General features: G+C 31.2%; 2 protein-coding genes across 2 annotated transcripts; both read right to left on the reverse strand.

Moving 5' to 3' along the window:
- Positions 1–2127: 2127 nt before the first annotated feature.
- On the reverse strand, positions 2128–5954 carry LOC134691155 (uncharacterized). Its single transcript, XM_063551444.1, has 3 exons — positions 5922–5954; positions 3866–4069; positions 2128–2826 (listed from the first exon to the last, which is right to left on the reverse strand). Exons 2-3 carry the CDS (start codon positions 3999–4001, stop codon positions 2561–2563), a joined length of 402 nt encoding a protein of 133 aa, XP_063407514.1. The 5' UTR covers positions 4002–4069; positions 5922–5954; the 3' UTR covers positions 2128–2560.
- A 3510-nt stretch (positions 5955–9464) lies between these two features.
- LOC134690392 (kremen protein 1-like) lies at positions 9465–21072 on the reverse strand. The gene is made up of 5 exons (XM_063550366.1): positions 20865–21072; positions 15932–15950; positions 12139–12287; positions 11788–11920; positions 9465–10993 (listed from the first exon to the last, which is right to left on the reverse strand). The coding sequence occupies exons 1-5, from the start codon at positions 21018–21020 to the stop codon at positions 10734–10736; spliced, it is 717 nt and encodes a 238-aa protein (XP_063406436.1). The 5' UTR covers positions 21021–21072; the 3' UTR covers positions 9465–10733.
- Between the last annotated feature and the right edge of the window lie 1120 nt (positions 21073–22192).

Consider the following 22192-nt stretch of genomic DNA (forward strand, 5'->3'; position numbering starts at 1 on the left):
CACAACACCACAGGACTAAAATTTAAATAAATTGGAGAACACAATTGACAAAGAATCACACAAACAACAGCCAACAAAAGGCAACAAGTTAAAATTTTTAATACGCTAGAAGTGCATTTTGTCCACACAAGACCTACTAGTCACGCCCAGATACAAAATTTGAAAGCCGAATCAAGTACAAAGTTGAACAGCATCGAAGACCAAATGATCAAAAAAGCTGTGCCAAAAACGGCAAGATTTTTCTGTAAGTTACCAGAACATCCATATTATTTAGAATAATTTATACTTTTGCAAATAGTAAATTTAATAAAATGACTATACAAAAGATGTACATGATAAACGAGAATAGTTTCCTTTTCTATGTTCAAATCAATAACAAATACAAAAAATCATGATTCCAAGACAAAACGTCACCCCTTTTTAATTTCATAACGGAATTATGCTGCAAATATACATTTGCTTCGATCATATTATCTGAAATTATGGCAGATGTTTTTTTTTTCTAGCTGGGTAAAGCACATTGTTGTACACAGTTTAAATAATGTTCTTGTACTAAACAAAATACCACTTGTCACTAAGAATTTGAAATATTCTTATTTTTAGTCACAACATATGATGTACATTTTCTCATACGACATACTAAATACTAAAACGATAATGAAATTGAGACTTTATTGCATAAGAAATGCATGAATGGTTTAGGAGTTCCTACAAAATTACTTAATCCTAAATTTTGTATTCATTTGTCTTGATGTTTCATAATAATATTTCTCATAGCTTTAGCAAATGTGAAATAAACGGAAGTGCACAAGCCGTAATTTTACACCCGGGCTGATAATACATATCTTGGTCCTCTCGTTCTAAAAACCCATTACAGTGTTTCTCGTGCAAGTTATGAGATATCGTTTGTTATAAATCCATTGTGGCGTTAGATATTTTTGACGTCAAATTTACGGGAACTTTCGTGATGTGCAGTCATGGCGGACTAAGAGCGATAAGGTGGAAAATGTGTTTGTTCAAAACCAGCTGTTATTGAAAAACAGATAAAAACATGGCTAAATCCAATGGTATAGATCTTCAAAATGATGATAGTTTAGTACTTGCTGATATGAATCTGCAGGAAGTCAAAAAGGCCATTGACAATGAATCAATGTCATTTTTCTACTTGTGCTATAATTGCTGAACTACCATTTTATTTGAACTCAGATGTATAGTTTGTTTGGAATTCATTACAGATACCCCCATTTTTTCATGAAAAGTAGGTACTTTGTGCACATGATAACAGTCTAGTTAAAGCCTGATATGCGGTATGGGAGTGGCTCATTGTTCAAGGCGGTACGTTTACATGTATGATTATTGTTATAATCTCTAACATTGTACGTCATATGGCCTCGAGATAAGAGTTATCTCATTGGGAATCATACCTTTGTACCACATGCTATTTCTATATTCCATACTCTGTGTTACCACCATCCCAACACAAACACGCACCCTACTATCAACATTCATAATTAAACGCAGAAAGAAAAGGGAATACTCGTTAGTAGTTCGTGTTGTTCAATCTTTCCCTTTCATTTTCTCATTTACAAACATCCCACACCTTCTTATATTGTATATTATAAGGATGATTCACTAACAGTGTCTTCTAGCTTACAAGTCTAGACTTATTTAAACATTTGCAATGGTTACACGTGTTCTTGACGAAAATGTGTCAGTATAGAACAACAAAATGTCAACAAAACAGGCGATATTGCATTGATGCAGACTGTTGCACTATAGCGCTATAGAACCAGGTTTAATCCACCATTTTCTACATTTGAAAATGCCTGTTCCAAGTCAGGAATATGACAGTTCTTGTCCATTCGTTTTTGATGCGTTTTGTTTTTTGATTTTGCCATGTGATTATGGACTTTCCAAATTGATTTTCCTCTGAGTTCAGTATTTTTGTGATTTTACTTTTTTTTTGCAACCTTTTATTAACAATAATAGCACACTATAATCAACATCAGCTTCAAATGCATTATAATAACGGGTAGACACACTTTGCGTTTTAAAAAAGATCTATATTCAATAGGGATGAAATTATGTGTGACATTTATTTAAACGCAACTACTAAATAATACATAATGAACTGTTAACCATTTTTATTCAAAAGTTCAAATGAAACTAATCTATACAATGTTTCAATGAATGTTGATAGATATTTGTAAACATGACCAGAAAATATTCTGATTCAAATACTACTGACTTTTGAAGAACACATTGCATCTAGTAGATTAAATAGTATTTTACTTTGAAAGATATGTAGGTTTTTATTTCTAATCTTATGGAGGGGAAACTACCAAAGTTAGGCATATTGTTATATAAAAATGCACTCATATTTATGTTTTCATTTTCCACAAATATTTATTCTCTTTGAGGAAAAAAGGGAGCGTATACATATCTTTGAAAGTTAAATTATAATAGGTAGACGAAGCAATGCATTACAATTTAGCCTAACTACAATAAGGCGTTATTTGCGGTTAAGACATTGGGATTTAATTTTAAAAGAAAACAAATGTTACGAGAGATGTCTGAGAATCACTACAACAGCACAAAACACGTTTAGCCATGTTTGTATCTGTAATATTGATCCTCCAGAAAACTGAGGTCCATTACAAAAGTCTGTATTGCAGATTGTAACGCACGCTAATTTCTTGCTTGATCCCTTTTCATATATACACGTGGTGTGATTGAGACTAGGATCAAGGTCATCTAACCTCGGATCTTGAATCGAGTAGCTCCGTCCCGTATAGTGACAGTCTCGTAGATATGCGAGCATTTTTCCTGAAATATAATGATAATGTAAAATAAAACAAACATATAACGTAGTATTTGGTTGAAAATGAAGAAACAATTTATTGTACATGGGAGAAAGTTGATACCGTAAAATATGAAAGATGGGCATCATTTAAACATACAAGACATGCATTTGTGTAAGATGTTAAAACCTGTCCAGTGACTCGAAACATATACAGGCATCATATTTTTAATAATTGTGTAGTTTTTTATGAATTTATATACTTTCTGATCTTCAACGAGTTTTATCATATTCAATTATATTGTATGAGGATACTTTATAAAAACATGCTTGACATGTTAAGAGAGTTTTGTTCTTGACAGGCAATATGCAACAAATTTCTCTAGTCAATTTCCTGTAGAACCCATGTTTTTCAAAAAAGTTGAGGTTTATTATTTTATTGATTAATTTAGTGGTTATCGTGTTGGTAGCTGAACTGTATTTTTGTTATGATCTTTTGAATGTTTAATCGTTCATTGCCATTTCGGAAAAATAAAGTTAAGAAAACTCGACCTATGTTTCTAGTGGTTTTGTTCTATTTATTTGGACGTATGTTAATAATTGGGAATGGAAATCGAGAATATGTCAAAGACAAAACAACCCGACAAAAGAGCAGACAACAGCTGATGGCCACTAGCTGGAAATCTGGAGGTGGTTCTCAGCTGGTCCCTTAATAAAGAAAATGATTTTTGTGTCAGTGGTGTTGTATTTCTGATGTATTGTTACACAGTGTTGTCCACTGTATCACACTTATTGTCACACGAACCTTTGTTGTCTCTCTAAGCTGCTCCTCCAAGGTTATCAAATAAACAGAAATAGTAAACAACTGTCAAACAAGTGGGAGGTGTAGCTAATTATAAAACCAGGTTAAAATGCTAGTTCTAAATCAGGAATATGACAATTGTTTTCCATTCGTTCTATTGGTCATATTTTGTCAACGTTTATGCATTCCCTTTCAAATTACCCTTTGAGTTCGGTATTTTTGTTATACTTTTTTATTCGACAGTCTGTCATGATATATCTCACCCTGTTCTTCAATTCTTTCTATAATACAGATTCCACTGGTGTTTAAACAATCCTTTAGATATTTAGATGGTTCTTTGTCCTTATCTGGATCTGGCTTTTTTAGAGAAGCATACCTTCTGTTATTTTCCGCTTGCATTCCCGCTGTGTCTGTTAGACATGGTCCTAATTCCGAACTATCACCGCATTGGTAGCACCATAATGCATCTGGAAATTGTTTTAAAATTTACTTTTTTACATTCAGCACACTAAGCTTAGTAGTGTTATAGCTAGGCTTTTTTTATTTTTTGTTTGAACGGTGTCAAATTTTTTATGTTTAAGCCTTTTAAAGCCGATTAAACGCTATTTAGTTTTCTCATTATTGAAGGCCGAAATACAAAATCGTTAATCAATAAATCTCAAGCTAATAGCATTATATGAATAACATTATCTGAGAAAAAGATTACAAGAATATTACACCAAATAGTGATAACAACCGACATTTTATTACAATATAATACCGTATAGCGGGTTATTTTCGCGGGTGTAAACTTTCGCGATTTTCATTGATTAAGGTATACGAAATATTTTGGCGGTTATTATTTTGGCGGATTCAACATTTTTAACATTAACTTTGCATGTACACTTTTAAATTGGCGGAATTTATTTTGGCGATTTTGTTCTGTCCGCGAAAAAAAGCGAAAATTTACACCCCGCGAAAATAACCCGCTATACGGTATCGTGGTTAAATAGAAAACACAAAACAAGAAGAGTTTGCATAAATTAAAGAGAAGTTATGATCATTTAAAAACAGAATTTACCGCATCAATTAAATGATAGCTTTATGATGCTCACAGGTGTCAGTGTCAGTATTTAAAGTATGCATTGTAAAGATTTCAAACTATCGTTTTTACTGCGAAACATATATTTCAAAAAAGTTATGACAATGTAAAACATTTTGGGAGACGGATTTATATAAGTTTTTCAAAACTTGTTTCCAAATCCAATATTTGAACTTTATGTAACATTGTGACAAATGTATTGTTATATTTCATTCTTGAATTTTTTCATTAATCAATACTGTTTTAAACTAATGTGAAACATAGACACAATGCACACAATGCCTTATTTGACACATATTTTCAAAAATAACTCCTAATGCTACAGCTACTAAGAACTTGATGATAATTTATTTGCCTATGCTACTGAATTTTTTCATATATTGTTTCAAAATGACACTTGTGTTGTCTTCATTCGAGTAACTCAATTTCATCCTGTTTCGTTTAAAGATATTTATTTATAGTAGATCCTGTTTCAAAGGTCAAGTGACATATAATTGTCATTTCATTTTGTATCTTGGCATGCTTGGGGTAAAATAAAGGTTTTATTTTAAAAATGCAATGTGTAGATAATGTTATAGTGCCCGTCCGAGGTAACGACAATGGGACATATCGACTGCCTTTGAAAAAAGGATAAACAAAATAATGACATATTTGGCGTTTAAACAGGCTACAGCAGGATCCCGCAAAACAATTTATAAGAAAAATGAATCAACAGAAAACTGTTCATACACAACCTTTTTTACTAACAGAATTGACTACGTCATAATAAAACATCAGAAACATAGTTAAATTATATTATATATAACTCTTCATAATTTGAATTATTTACAAAAACATCCCAACCCCCATAATTTAGAAACAATAGCATCACAAATAACTTATACACATCTACAAACCTGAATATGATACAAGTCCAAAACAAAACACAAAAAAAATCCAACTTCTAATTAAGCACATCGTAAATGTACTAATACTTCCCTTTTAACAATTATATTTTGTCAGCTTTAGCAGACACACACATATGAATTCAAGATAATAGTGTTTGAATAACGATATCAATTTGCAACTATTTCTACATATGATGTTTAAACATAGATTTATAATCCTGTGAAGTATTCTGAACCTTTTCAATAACAATTCGAGTGGGAACTGTTTTTAATACAATCATATGATATATCCTTTTCTACGAAAAACTTTTTTCATTGTCTTTCTATTTTTGAAATATTTTCTAATCATACTTTCACATTCCGCAATTGTTCGTCCATCGAAATAATTTCTGATAATATAATGTAACCACTTATGTTGTTTTGTTTTCTTCCTTGTATATACATGTAAGCGTATATTTAATTCACTTGTGAAATTTAAGTTTATCATTTTTATTTTTTGTATTTCCTCAGATCTGCCATTTTCCTGTAAAAAAACTAAATCACCGATGATGACTATCAAACTACAGCTTCAATTTTATTTGAACTATATTGAAAATTCCCAATAAACATCTTCAAAAGGAACATGCCAAACGAAAAATGAGGCAATCGAAATTTAAGTACATAGTTTAATATTCAAAAATGAATGTTACAATTTTAACAAGAGTCTAAATACTAGATTTGAAACAAGAAAAATCGAATTTAACGATGGACCACGATCTATTTTCAAATCAATGAATGTCAATTATGATGTAATAAAGTTGTATTTTAAGTATAATGTAAATGTAACCGTTTTGTCAGCTATGGTCAGGTTAAGGATGTTTGCAATTTTGTTTTAACTTATTTCACGATATGTGTAATCCTCTAGTTTTATCCATGTAATGCTGAAAAATAATTTGCAGAACTTTAAACAATTTTCATAAATAGGAAAGGTTTCGCAAGCTATAAAGCCAGGCTCAATCTGTATCAATTCAGGAATATAGCAGTGGGTTTTTTACTTGTTCTGTTTGTTGATAGCGTTTAATTTTTATACTGTTGACAGAATACTTTTTTATCTCGCCTTTCAAAAGAAACAATCAGCTTACTCATATGGCGTTAGTTGTCGTTCGTCGTCTTCGTCTTCCGTCGAGTGTTAACGGTTTCAAACATCTCCTTTTCCGGAATTACTGAACCAAATTAAACAAAACTTCAGTTGGATAAACCTTAGGGTATCTTGAATAAAGTTTTTACTTAATTTTCAGTTTCGTAAAAATAAAATGTACGCCATGGCTAAAAATAGACCATAGGGGTAAAGTGCGGACATCTTAAAAAAATAAAACGTTTAGATTAAATCTTACGCAAGGTAAAATGTTCATTCGGTCAAGTTATATCAGCCTTGAGATGTATCTATCAACAAATTGTTGGATTGCTGACACTAAATTAGTTATTTCAAGGAAAGTTTTCAGTTTTTGTTATTATCTTATATTATAACAATAGATAAAGATAAACTGTAAACAGCAAAAAAAGATTAGTAAAGTAAGATCTACGAAAAAGTTTTCAATGACTAAAATTATCAATTGACCTTTTAGGAGTTATTGCTCTTAATGGATAATGTTACACAATTTGTATATCATATTAAAAAATCTTCTCCTCTGAAACTACTGAGCCAAATTAAACCAAACATGAGCTGAACTACAATGAAGGTGGTATTTTAATTTCTGTTTCTTTCTGAACATGGCTGCTAAGGCTTAAAATAAAACATAAGGTGAAATGCAGTTCTTGACTTACATTTAAAAAACATAAGCATTCAGAGCAAATCATACACGAAATTAAAGTATTCATTAGGTCAAGCTAAAGGTCTAACTACCCTGAAATTATCAGCTAAATGGAAAGGCATCGTTTAATCAGGTTGAATTAAGACACAAATGAAGCGTTTGGACGGACAAACTATGAACGACAAACTGTAGACTCCGTTTTAGCGAGTGCATTGTTTGTCAAAGTTGATGTAAACTTTGCAAACGTATGTTAGAAAAATGTGCACGCTTAATTAGTCGTTTGCATTGATTGCATTAGAAAGAAATGCACTCATGTATTCTAAGAAAGAGTGCAACTTTTTTTTTCAATGCTTGTTTCGTAAAGGTTGTATCTCATAAGGTGTAATCAATTTAATTACCTGTCTCATTAGCGTACATTCCGCATCTTTATTTTTGTCCGTTTAATGACTGTGTCCTTGACAAATATGGCATACCTTTTTGTTTTCTTTGTGTCATTTGATTACTGTCTCATTCACATAATGACATATGTCTCATCTGATTTTATGTTTTTATGTTACGTTTCCTAAAATTTCTGTATTGTAGACTATTCAAATTATTTCTGCCGTAAGAGCACTGTCTCATAGGTGTATATTTCACATATTTTATTTCGTTTTTGGATGTTTTACCTTGAGTAATTTTCGTAACGACATGAAATAAAAATGATTGGTTCCATCACGTCCATTCACAAGTTTTAATTGTGCAGTGGCCAAAACTTCCTTCATATTCAGGACCAGACGAATAAAAAATTGATGAAATAAGTATACTGAAGTCTATATGAATAAACTGATGTGAGGTTGGGTTGTTGATATTAGGGATCGGGTGGGGGTTGTAGGCAAAAGAATGAAAGTGACACATAAAAAAGCTTTATTAATCTATCTGTCTCTCTTGATACACATTTTATTATGACGACACCATATCAATATTTATGTCAAATCATGGTTTTAATTCTAATAGCAATGATCCCTAGACAGTTAAATGGCATAGTACTACTGAATCCTTGTTTCATATGTCAAAGCACCGTTATCTAAGAACAATATCATTGTCACAGCTTGAAATTCCTTTACTGTTTTGTCAATTTGTCCATGTCTCCTTTTATTATCTTATAGGAATGTTAGGTATTTAAGCATCATGACATTGTGTTATTGTTTAATTGTATTGTTTGTATTATCTTCTTTAATTTTTGCTGATGTGCTAAATCTATAGAGTTTTGATATTATAACACAGTGATTACTGATGTAGCCAAATTTGTAAAATTTAAAACTATAATGAATGTGTTTTGTTTGCTTCCACTTTGTTGTCAATGTATGTACAATAGAACTCTGTGCAACTGTCGAAGTGAGAGATTTAGATAGCTATAACACTTTTTTAAAGACATATAAACGTTTTATTCCCAAATATTTCCTGTATACAATTACCTTGGTCGTCCAGGAACAGACTAAGGGTTCCTGTTTACAAAATGAACCATCTATCCAGGGGAAATAGATGGCAATGAAAATGCAGTCCACTTTTTACCTTGGATTTACAATAAGTGTAAAAAATATATCAATATAATGTTAGAAGCATCTAAGCAATTAAATAATAAGATACTCACACAAAAGATGTGCATTTACTACAACAAACATGATAGGTTTATACATGTGTATCGTTGTTTTTATATTTGTATAAATTGATAAAATCGATTTTCTTATACGATAAACAATAAAAACTGTACTTTGACTGAAAGCTTAATATACTATATTTACTGTCTAAAGGTTGATTATAACCGACTCCAATTTTGCCTTACCAATGATGTTAACGCCTTAATTTTCAAAAAAAGAACACATTTTATATTATTACTAAAGTTTTGTTTCCAGATTTCATAAATATCTTGCGGTGCTCAATGTGTTTTGTCAAGTTTATTGAATTCTTAATTTTCCATAGTGTCGTTTTAAAATATATGCTAATTATATTCCAAAAAAATATCATATGTCAATTCCCTCATGTTTTTCCCTAATAGAATGTCCTTTTCAACAAAAGGATTATTTTTATGTTTGATTTGATCAGTATTTCTTTTTGACAAATTTTGACAAATGTTGCATTTTCCATTTGATATCTTCATATCTTTTCCAAGGTATATTTGTTCAAAATATTTTCTCCCACTTAATTTGACATTTTTGAGATAAATCTTTATTTAAAACCGTACGAATATATTTGAGTTTTCACTTCGATGGCTTGATTTGTTTGGTTGTTTAAGTTAATGATCTCAAGATTTTTAGATATCTTTATCTTATTTTCATGATGCAAATTTTGGTTTCCGCAAGATTTCGAAATTTTTATCTTTAGGAATTGCCTGTTTAATTTTTGAAAATTCAGAAATTTAATTACTCCTATCAATAACCCTTCTTTTACAGGTAATACAATCTGTAGTTTCTGAATTCCAAATATCCTGGATAGCTTTTTTTAAAAAGAAGAATAAAACATTGGTTTATTTTTGAAAAGAAAAAAAGAGTCTCCAAATATCCTCGTATTCAAAATATCACTTTTATTTGAAGATGTATCAACATTTTCAATGAATCCTGACCATGTATTTATAATTTTCTGATAAACTTGTGGTAGTTGGTTCATGTCTATACCATTTAAACTTGAATATTTACATACAAAAAAGGCATCATTATATTTTTCATCAAATTGCCGAAGCCAATACTTACAGATCGTATTCCAGTTGTCGATATACAAGTTTTGTTTGTTTACTTTTAATAAACGTATCTATACTGACCATTCTCATCCCCCTTTATTTCAGTCGAACAGCAGACTTTTCTATATATCTGATTCACTTTTCCGTCCCAAATGAAGTTCCAAATTATATTATAAAGCTCTTTAGTATACTTATCCAGAATTCCTCGTATTTTGATCTCGTAAGAACATAGAGAATGTCTCATATTTTTATCTATAAGTGTTTTACTTTTTTATGTAAGCATCCTACTTTTCAATACGTGTATACAATTTTTAATTTTATCTATTATTTTTTTTCAAATATCAATGTCATTTATTTCATAACCATGACACACCCGTAATGTTTTAACATTGCCTGTGATCCATTTGATTTTATCAAAGGAGCAGATTCAGTAAGACTCCTTCTTAGCCCCATTCATTGTTAAAGGCCGTACGGTGACCTATAGTTGTTAATGTCTGTGTTATTTTGGTCTTTTTTGGATAGTTGTCTCATTGGCAATCATACCACATCTTCTTTTTTTTATATCTTAAAAAAGTTGTTATTTTGAAACAGAGTAACGATCATCCTTAAAAGACATTTTGTATGTTTGATAATTTGTTGAAAATGTAAAAAAAAAAATCATTACATCAACATAAAAATTGAATATCCAACAGCATATTGAAAACCCTCGCACAATGATTCGAATTCATACAACACACTGCATTCACCAGTCTCCTTTGACACTTCAAACACTTTACATCTTTTCAAGACTAAACAATGCATTGCACAGCCAAGTACAGACCCTTTTCTTATTTTCACAGCTTTCTTCGTCTGAGTTGTCAACTTATAATCTTTTTTAAGTTCAGTAAGGCTAGTATTACGACTATTCAAAGGGAGATAACCTATGTAAATAGAAAAACATACTTTTAGTATCAGAAGCTTTGCATGATATTTTTGATGGAAATCTACATAATATTTTTTTTCTATTTTTAATGATTTACTGCAATAACCTGATTGCTTTAAAAATTAATTAATTGTCATTATGGTTATTATTGGACTGTATTCTAGCCTCTAAATGTTAAAATATTTTTTTTTTTATAATTACTATATTTCGAGCGTTTGTTCAGTTGTTGTATTCAAATTTTCAGATAGGCAAATGCTATTGAAACATGTTAAACGACTCATGTATACAGATAATTTCAAATGTACCCATCTTGTTCTTTATCAAACGGAGACTTGCAAATGCTTCAACAAATTTAGATAAAGTGCAATTAAAAACAAACATAGCCAAGGCTCCGTGTTGAAGGCCGTACTTTAACCTATAATGGTTTACTTTTTAAATTGTTATTCGGATGAAGAGTTGCCTCATTGGCACTCACGCCACATCTTCCTATATCTATATAATACATTTGTTATAATGGTTAGAACATTCAAAATTTTAAAAAACCAAGACGTTTCTACACTCAAAGCCTTTTTCTCCATGGTACATGTCTATATTGAAATTAACCTGCCTAGCGAAACTTGATTAAATTAGAATAAATCTAAAGGAACGCATGGAAAGCTCTGTTCAAATCTTATATTTATTTTTTTTCGAAATATCCAAACAGGAAATTTCTTTAGCCATCTGCGGGTTAATAAAAATATGAATATCTCCGAAGTAATACACACTATATATGTTGTTTGGTATTTATCTTACCTGTTTTATATACTGACAAACGCCATTGTCCTCCACACATTTGTGTTGAGTCTCCTACACATCCCTGGAAACATTCAGAGTTTTGTGTGGAATAATCTTTAACATCGTTGCCACAAAAACAAAAATCAGTTGCCTGCAAATAAAAACGTTAACGTACTGCATTGGTTTACCTTAACTATTATTGTATTTTTTTTATATTGTTTGTTTCTCTGTAAACTTGTATTTGAGTTTTTAGAGAATAGAGTATGTATCTATCTACAAAAAATGATCTATCTAACACATTTGTATTTTGTTTAATTGCTAAATAACCAGAGGTATTTGTTACTCAATTGATATTTTTATAACACCTACCTCCGTGCCGGCATATTTATAACCCTGTCCTTTACAGTACAATATACATCTGTTATTTTCCATTTGAGGGTGATGTCCGTCTCCATTGTAACCGTGTGACAGAAGCCTATCATGATAATCCACAAAACATCCAAGGTAATCAAACGAACCTGTACAAATTTAAATTACAAATTAGATGTACTATTCATTAATTATAATACGTTAATATGTTTGGCTTACTGCAATTTCGCGTTATTCCTTACAGTCATATAAAATCTCAAATTAAAAAAAGGAAACATATGAATTGGGGTTTTTTACAACAAAATAGATAGTTTTCAATTATTTACTTATCCTTTCGAAGAAAATTCTTTAATTTGTTCACATTCATAAGACGTTTACTTTTTAAATTGCTTGCTTTCGGGAACATTTCGACGACATTTTTCCGTATTTAAAGTGATCTGAGCGTGACCCTCTCGTAAAAAATCCGGGGATTGCAATACGAATGAATCTGAAACTGAAATAAACTATTATCTTATTGTACATGTTAAATACGTGTTCAATACCCATGCTTTTTGTTGAATGCTTACAAGCGAGTGACAATTGTTAAACTTCGGCTTCAAAACACGAACTTTAATTACTTGCCATATTTTCACAACAACAGTGATCGATTGACCAAAAATTGACAATTATACGAAATCTATGCGAAAAATATTACAAAATCGTGCACAGAAGACTAAGTTTATGATATATGTATGCATTGGCTCAAGAAATGAATTGATATTATTTTTCACCGGTCACTCGTTTTATATGACTTTAATCAACTGCAACATACTATAAAATTTAAACAAGATGATCGACTGAAGTCTAAGAAATAAAATTTAGCAAAATGAATATACTGATAATTTTGTCAATATCATCACTTTCAAAATCAAATATAAAACAAAAAAGTTTCTAAAGCTTCGAAAACGTTTATGAATCACGGAAAATCACCATGTACAATGTTAATTCAATTAAAATTACACAGCTATTATTTTTTAAATTATTCTTAATTTGTCAGACGTCTGAACGAAAACAAAAGTAACTAATAAAAGATAGTGATTATTATAAGCATACACATGCATCAAACGATTTTAAGCAATTCAAGCTAACAACGTATGGTTCTCTTTGGTTGAATTATACTGAAGCACAGAGTCGTCTTATCTTTTAACTTGCAACAAAAATTTTCAAATTTTTTAATATCAATTTTCAGTAAGAGTTTCTCTATATTTGTGCAACGATGTTTTGGGGTTTTTTTTTCTAAAAAGAAAGATAATATCTTTTTGAATATATATACACGAGTCTTAATTGTAAACTACGTTTAAACCTATGATTGCGTTAGATAAAAACCGCATTGTTTTATACGTGTGCATGTAAAACAAATTTCGTTGTAGAAGGGTCTAAATACAGCACAAACAACATTTTCCAAAAGACCAAAAACGTTACATCTCTTTATCAATTTTATTTTGCAATCGCCAATGGCAGTCAGCAGGATTTAAAAAACATCAGTTGCTCGATCTGTTCGTCAAATGCGTTTTGTTTAAATATATTTTTGCACTTTTTTGGTCTTTTGGAATATATATACAACTCGTCTAAACATCAACCCAACAATGTTAGATCTGTAAATTTGCTTTTGCAAATTTTTGGTTCTTCCCTCCCCGGGATTCGAACCCATGCTACTGTGATATCGTGACACCAAATCGCCTGTACTGCAGCCGTCCCACTAGACCACACGACCACCTGGGCTCTATTTATGAATAATACAATTTGAAAAATCTTGCTATCCCTATTTTAAAACAGAAAAAATATCAAAGTAAAACAAATATTTTTGTCAGTTTAGCCCAATCTGTACCCATTGTATACAAAAATAATCAACGTGTAGTTCGTTTGATCTCAGTTCTCATTTGGTTAAAATCCGATTATGACATCGAATTTCTTAATGGCTTTCCTCTGAATTTCCTATTGTGACGGCATGAAAAAAGGAGATCATGCCTGCTGACGTCACGAAGAACGAACACATCTTTTTGCAGATCATTCGAAAAGAATGTATTGCTAACGGTGTCAATTTGAATCGCTACTCGTCCGTTGAATGTACGTTCGACATCAGTTTTGTACGGTACTTGTCCGTTTGGTGTCCGTTTTGTATCCGTTACGTGTCCGTTAGGCATTCGTTACACGTCCGTTTTATTCGGTCGGTACATCAACGAACACCCAACGGATAATAATTTTGTCAACGGACAACATTTATTTTCATCCGTTCTTGCTATCCGGTAAGGTGTGACCGAGGCTTTACTCTAGAACTTGATTAAACAAAGTGCAATGATTTACACTTATTGCAATAATAATAATTAAATTATAATGGTTTACATTTATAAGCCAGTAATATTTCAATTATCTGGTTTAGTATTGTAATATCATATCGTCCGTGTTTGCAAACTTCTTCATAATTTTTCATCCGTCGGATCCCAGAAAAGGTCTGAAGCCTTTTTCACAAAAAACTTAAGTGTAAAATTAATCTTAAAATAAAAATTGTTGAATCGTTCAGAAATATTTTAGACTTACGATAAATTTTACACTTAAATTTTTTTATGAAAAGGGCTGCCGGTTTGTAGGAATGACCGATATTTTGAAAATTGAAATCATCCAGAGTTACCTTTCTTTAATTTGTATTTAAATATATTTGAAAATGTATTTTACAAATATAAATATATATATTTCCTGTGTGGATTTTAATTTTGTGTATTATCAAATGCAACTTCTAAAATTTAAATTATTTTTTTTTTTTATTTTAAAATATACAATAAATAAAAAGTATGTCTTTAACGGTTAATTATTTGACAAAGTACACTAGTTTTTAACCGACCATGCATGTCTCAAATCTACCAAAGATGTTAAGAGTACCCTCGGTCAAATCAAATATCTAGTGTAAATGACAAATTACAAATGCATGAATTATAATAAGTAACTATCAATATTTATAGGTTATCGTTGGTCATCTTATCGAGATTGATTTTCTCGATTCTGCCCGTACGGCGGAAGTGAGAAAAACAAGTGCGTTGAGATGATCAATGAAATTCTGTTCAACGATATTTTATCTTCGACGACGTTTTTCATATTATTTACAACGGCTTGTGCACCCTTAGTTTCTATCGATATTTTTTTCATATCACTATATTGTACTGAGAAATGAAACTATCCGTCAATTAGATCAACGAAGAATTTCATAAAATAACGATAATTAATTATAATGCAATTTGCTTTTTACGATTATTGCCATTTGGCGGTTCAATGTTTCATAGTCCGTTTCTTTTAAAGAAAGCCACAATTTTAATTTTTGTTGAATGTAACATCTCAAAATTGTGCATTTTAATCTTAATTTTGCAATATTGAAACAATCCAGAAGCGTACGAAAAGTAAAAATATGTCTAGTGTTTATTGACATCAGGCATATACATGTGACGTCACATATTGTAGATGATACAGATGATGTAACCGTTTCGCGTACTTTAAAATGGAGGAGAGAACCGGGGTTCATATAAGAGCAGTTTCCCTATATGCATAGCAAGTTTTTATTCGGACGAAATATTTAAAAGATTTTTCGCAAAACTGCCCACACGTAAAACACTTCTAACACGTAACAAACACTAATATGTACAACTGGGCCAGAACATTCATGTCATGCTCGAAAACAAACGAAATAGATCAAATATCAATTTGCATCTTTTTAAAATTTATTTTAATTGTACTGATGTTTTATACACAGTGAAAACTAACTTACCAAGCACTTGTATTTGGCACTGAAAAATAAATATGAAAACATAAGTTGCATCTCGAATAATTTGTATTGAATGATTTCAATACCATTTACAGTACAATCACAAAGTTTTCGACACATTTTTGGTATTTCTATACAACAAATACATATTATTTATGCGCGCTTTGTGAAAGAAGAGACAACAAGGAATAATCAAAATAAAGGTAGCAGTAGTATACAACTGATGAAAATTCATTAATTGATTAGTAAAAAACAAATCCAGGTTACAAAAACACGAAGGAAACACATCAGCTATAAGAAGGAACACTGAACTGCAACACATGTAAACAAACATTGATTCATAAACTGGAAATGGGGAATGTATCAAAGAGACAACAACCCGACCATAGAAAAACAACAGCAAAAGGTCACCAACAGGTCTTCAATGTAACAAGAAATTCCCGCACTTGGAGGCGTCCTTCTGCTGGCCCCTAAACAAATATATACTAGTTCAGTGATAAGGACGCCATACTTATTTCCAAATTGTATGAAAATAATACAGACTATTTGAACAGCTATCATATTCCTGACTTGGTACAGGTCATGCTAAAAGAGGTAGGACATTCATTTATCGGGACCCCGGAATCGGGTGATTTTTAGTATGGGATTTGGGGATCAGAACCACTCCAACCCCTCTTATTTTAAGTAAACCAATGGTGGGTTTAATCTGGTGATCTCGCAAATATTTATTTTACTAACGGAACCCATAAATAAGGATATCGCACTTATATTCGTGTTTTTTAAATGAACTTGCTTATTTGTTTTTAATCTTATTTCCCTTAACATATTACTTTTTTGAAAGCATTATCAACAGCAAAACAAGTTTGAAGTGCATTTATGATTACATGAAAATTGATTATTATATCAATAACACTAGAACTTATCATGTAGAACATATTGAAGAATTATATATCAGTTAATTATATCTCTTATGACAGTTGCTGTTTGATAATTTCTCTTCCTATGAGCGATTTTGTTAAACAGGGATTATAAATGACAATAGCCATGATCGTAAACGTTTCATTATATATGCATATTTTCTAAATGTTTGTTAATGGTTATGTTTTTTTTGTTATTCCTTCAATTGGTTCCTTTCATTCTTTAAACTTGCTACCTACGATGCGAATTTGTTATGATCAATGCAACGTTGTAATTATTTTTATTGTCAGTTTTCGAGAGTTTTGTCTTTGTTTCCTGTCATTAATCTAAATACATTATGTATACATTAATATCGTTTTTTGTAATAGATTTGGTGTTGTGAAATCGATTTTGATTTTTACCACATATGGGAAAAGACACAATCTGATACTATACCATACAGAGTTACGCAATTTCTCAATCTTAAATGAAACAAAATCCAAGTTTATCTTGAATCTGTTTTATAGATACCAAGTTTGAAATTTTGTTTTTGCGCTTGACCCGCGTTTCGTCTACAAACGACACAACAGTATGCATGAATTCATTGTTTTTAAAAAGGCCACATAAAGTCTATGCGAAGTTGTATATTTGATTATTTAAGTATTCAGAAGTATTACAGTAAAGTTGTTAACATTTCAGTCATCTGACCTTTAAAATACATTTGAGGGAAGATGTCAAAATTAGAAATCACAATTTATAACATTTTGCACATGGTATAATACAAAAATGCATAACTCGAACAGATTGGACAAAGAAAAATATCTGATGGCATAATGAATGTCATATGAATAGAAAGTTTCTTGCCCCTCCAATAAGAACAAACCACAAATTGATATTGAAACCTTTTTTACCTCACCAAATATAAACAAAAACATACATGTTCCTCCAAATAAAAATTTAGGAATAATAGGAAGGGGAAATTTTTTACCACACAAAATTTCGTCGTCGTTTTTTAGTGGTGGTAAATATCTTTAATACACTCAACATCCTCTTTAACACAAATGTTGCTGAGCTTAGAATATTTAGACGTTAAGTATTGAGATAAAAGCCGTCAAAACTTGACACCCATTTATATCTTTGAAAAATTTGCAGATCGTTCTCTGTGTAATATATTTTATACAACATCTAAAATATGTTTTACCAAAGTGCCGTGAATATAATATTTTTTCTTTGTATATCACGCATTCACATCTTTCATTCCAAGAATCCATCAATATCAGAATCAACAAATATGTGAATAACTTCTGTATGTACCTTATTCGTTTTTTATACCCTTCTTTGACAGTACAGAACAATTCCAAAAGTTATTTGAAGGTCAGCTTGATCTTAAAAGGTTGCTCAAGATCTTAAACGGTTGCCAAAGATGGAAGAAGGTAACTCAAGATATGAGAAGGTTGCTAAAGATCTAAGAAAGTTGCTCAAGATCTAAGAAGGTTGCTCAAGATCTAAGAAGGTTACTCAAGATATAACAAGGTTGCTCAAGATATAAGAAGGTTGCTCAAGATCTAAGAAGGGTGCTCAAGATCTAAGAAGGTTGCTTAAGATCTAAGAGGGTTGCTCAAGATCTAAGAAGGTTACTCAAGATCTAAGAAGGTTGCTCAAGATCTAAGACGATTGCTCAAGATCTGAGAAGGTTACTCAAGATCTAAGAAGGTAACTCAAGATCTAAGAAGGTTGCACAAGATCTAAGAAGGTTGCTCAAGATCTAAGAAGGTTGCTCAAGATCTAAGAAGGTTACTCAAGATCTAAGAAGGTAACTCAAGATCTAAGAAGGTTGCTCAAGATCTAAGAAGGTAACTCAAGATCTAAGAAGGTAACTCAAGATATAAGGAGGTTGCTCAAGATCTGAGAAGGTTGCTCAAGATCTAAGAAGGTTACTCAAGATCTAAGAAGGTTGCTCAAGATCTAAGAAGGTTACTCAAGATCTAAGAAGGTTACTCAAGATCTAAGAAGGTAACTCAAGATCTAAGAAGGTTGCTCAAGATCTAAGAAGGTAACTCAAGATCTAAGAAGGTAACTCAAGATATAAGGAGGTTGCTCAAGATCTGAGAAGGTTGCTCAAGATCTAAGAAGGTTACTCAAGATCTAAGAAGGTTGCTCAAGATCTAAGAAGGTTGCTCAAGATCTAAGAAGGTTACTCAAGATCTAAGAAGGTTACTCAAGATCTAAGAAGGTTGCACAAGATCTAAGACGGTTGCACAATATCTAAGAAGGTTGCTCAAGATCAAAGAAGGTTGCACAAGATCTAAGACGATTGCTCAAGATCTGAGAAGGTTGCTCAAGATCTGAGAAGGTTGCTCAAGATCTAAGAAGGTTTCACAAGATCTACGAAGGTTGCTCAAGATCACAGAAGGTTGCTCAAGATCTTAGAAGGTTGCTCAAGATCTAAGAAGGTTTCACAATATCTAAGAAGGTTGCTCAAGATCTAAGAAGGTTGTGCAAGATCTAAGACGGTTGCACAATATCTAAGAAGGTTGCGCAAGATCAAAGAAGGTTGCACAAGATCTAAGACGATTGCTCAAGATCTGAGAAGGTTGCTCAAGATCTGAGAAGGTTGCTCAAGATCTAAGAAGGTTTCACAAGATCTACGAAGGTTGCTCAAGATCACAGAAGGTTGCTCAAGATCTTAGAAGGTTGCTCAAGATCTAAGAAGGTTTCACAATATCTAAGAAGGTTGTACAAGATCTAAGAAGGTTGTGCAAGATCTAAGAAGGTTGCTCAAGATCTAAGAAGGTTGTACAAGATCATAAAAAGTTGCTCAATGATTGTTTGCTACATCACGATGAAGAAGGAAAACAATTTCTTAACAAACAAAACATTTAAAAGGACCCTGACTGTTTGTATAAGGTGTGTTATGCATATCGTTAATTTAGAGTGTATTTTGTTTTTCCTTAAATTTTATAAAAGTTGTGTGGCGTTTGTTGTCGATTGTTTAACGCTACAAGAGTAAAAACACAAATACATCGTGGCAATAGTATTTACTGACCCTGTTTGAATATTCAATAATGCATGCACATGTTGTGGGTAGACTAATGCCTTGATTTTGCATTGTTTTTCTTTTCTAGTTTTGTTACGTGTATGCGCTTTGTTAGGCACTAGGATGAAGATTATTTTGCATTGTTTGTCTTTTTTACCGATCGTTCCAATGTTTTCTCAAAATATTACTAAAATTCAAGGCAGAAGTTAGAAACAAATGAAGCATTTGTACTAACAACCATGAACGACATACTTTACATTTTTAACGAGTGCATAGTTTATGTAAAATTTGCATATGTATGTTAAACCAATGATAAAAACATGTGCGCGCTTAGCCGTTTGCATAGTTTTTGTAAGAAAGAAATGCACTCCTTGTCTATTGTTTGATTGTAATGTGTTATAACGTCTCTGCAACTTGAAAACAAGGCTTTGAATTTTTAAGTATTGGTTTAAAAAAAAACTATATTTAGCAATTGGTTCGATGCCATCGCTGTTGGAGGTTTCATGCAAGAACTCGATCACTAGTTTATCAGTCATCACATCTCTTTTTACATGAAGTATACTTTATAAGGTAATTTTTTGAAGTTTACAGAACTTTAAATAAAGTGGAATACTACGAATATCTACCAAAAGGAATATTTGACCTTTCGAAATTTTGAGTCTTTAGTTCTCTTTGTACTTCATTAGAAATTTTAACATTTTAGTTTGTTTTTCAAGTTTCACCATGTCTCAATTTGGTATTTGCGCGTTAGGTGTACACAATGTTTATCCTGATATCGATGCTGAGTTTATAATCTAAGAGACATTTAAGGTCGGAATGAGCAAATGGTGTAGTGAAGTAGAAGAGTTTAATTTAATGTTTATGTAAGTAAAGATCAAAATAGCTTCCAATTCCTTAACTAAAATTGTCTTTGTGCGTTGTTTTTAAAACTTCAGTCGTTATCAAAAGATAAGTATTATGTTATTACTTCTGAAATTAAAATGTATTTTGTTAATCGTTTACCTTTTGTGAAATCCCAAGATCCACAAGCAGGATACAAATTAAAATGAACTTTTTTAGCATTTCCTCAATAAAGTGATAAGTGTCTTTTGCGGACAGCAGCGTCATTTTATATAAACCTACAGGACATCTGAGAAAATGATTATCATAAATATTCATTCCATTATAATCCACAATCTGGCACCTGATTGAAGATTTAGACTGTTATAGATAATATACTGGATCAAGATAAACAAGTGTCTTCTTATATCATCCGACAGAACATCTGAGAAATTTTATTATGAAAATATTCATTATATTATCTGATTATATTCCACAATCTGACACCTGATTGAAGATATGGACATTTATCAATGACATATTGGGTTTAGAATGTTAGATAAGCATCGTTAAAGTTTTCGTTTCACTACATTGCATGTATTTGAATAATTTAATATGTCTTTATTCGGTCATTGTAAATAAGTTTCAATACATTTATCAATTCGCTTTACAGTATGATACATTATGACATGCTATTTTTTCTTTACGGCTGTATGAAATATTGGGTAAAGATAAGCATTGTTAAAGTTTTCGTTTCACTACATTGCATTTATTTGAATAATTTAATATGTCTTTATTCGGTCATTGTAAATAAGTTTAAATACATTTATCAATTCGCTTTACAGTATGATACATTATGACATGCTATATATGTTTTTTTACGGCTGTATGATTACAAAATTAGAAAAACTTCCCCTTCCATATGTTCCACTTATTCCTAAATTGCCTTTAGCCCGATTATACTCTTATGACATACTCTTATCATCGACATTTCAATTTTATTATTGTATTTAAAAGCAGTTCTATTATTTGAGATCGTAAACAATTTCAGGTATCATAATTTTTTAACAACCATTATTTTTCAACTACTTTTGTTGTCAGAAGAGTAAAGCATAACCTTATAACTTGTAATTTAAATTAGATCAATTCAAACTGTATTCTTCTTACAAAATGTCAGCAAATACAAAAATGCGAAGGCAAGTTGCGTTTTGATTCCTCGTCCTTTTTAATGGATAAATAGCATTTGCAGACATATTTTTATTATAATAGGGCATTTGAGATGCAGACATCGTCTTAATTTGTTTGTTAAACTATTGTCAACTGGCAAACAAGTCAAATTAGTAGAAGTACACAAGAAACGCGCGTTTGGTTATTTTCTATTCCTGATGTATATAATTGATGTTATATATACATGTATGTTATATTTGTTATTCTCGTGGGATTTTGTCTATGAGTGTTACATTTTAGTGTTATGTCGTTGTTCTCCTCTTATATTTAATGCGTTTCCCTCG

This window comes from Mytilus trossulus, chromosome 11, assembly GCF_036588685.1.
Source record: "Mytilus trossulus isolate FHL-02 chromosome 11, PNRI_Mtr1.1.1.hap1, whole genome shotgun sequence".
Lineage (NCBI taxonomy): Eukaryota > Metazoa > Mollusca > Bivalvia > Mytilida > Mytilidae > Mytilus > Mytilus trossulus.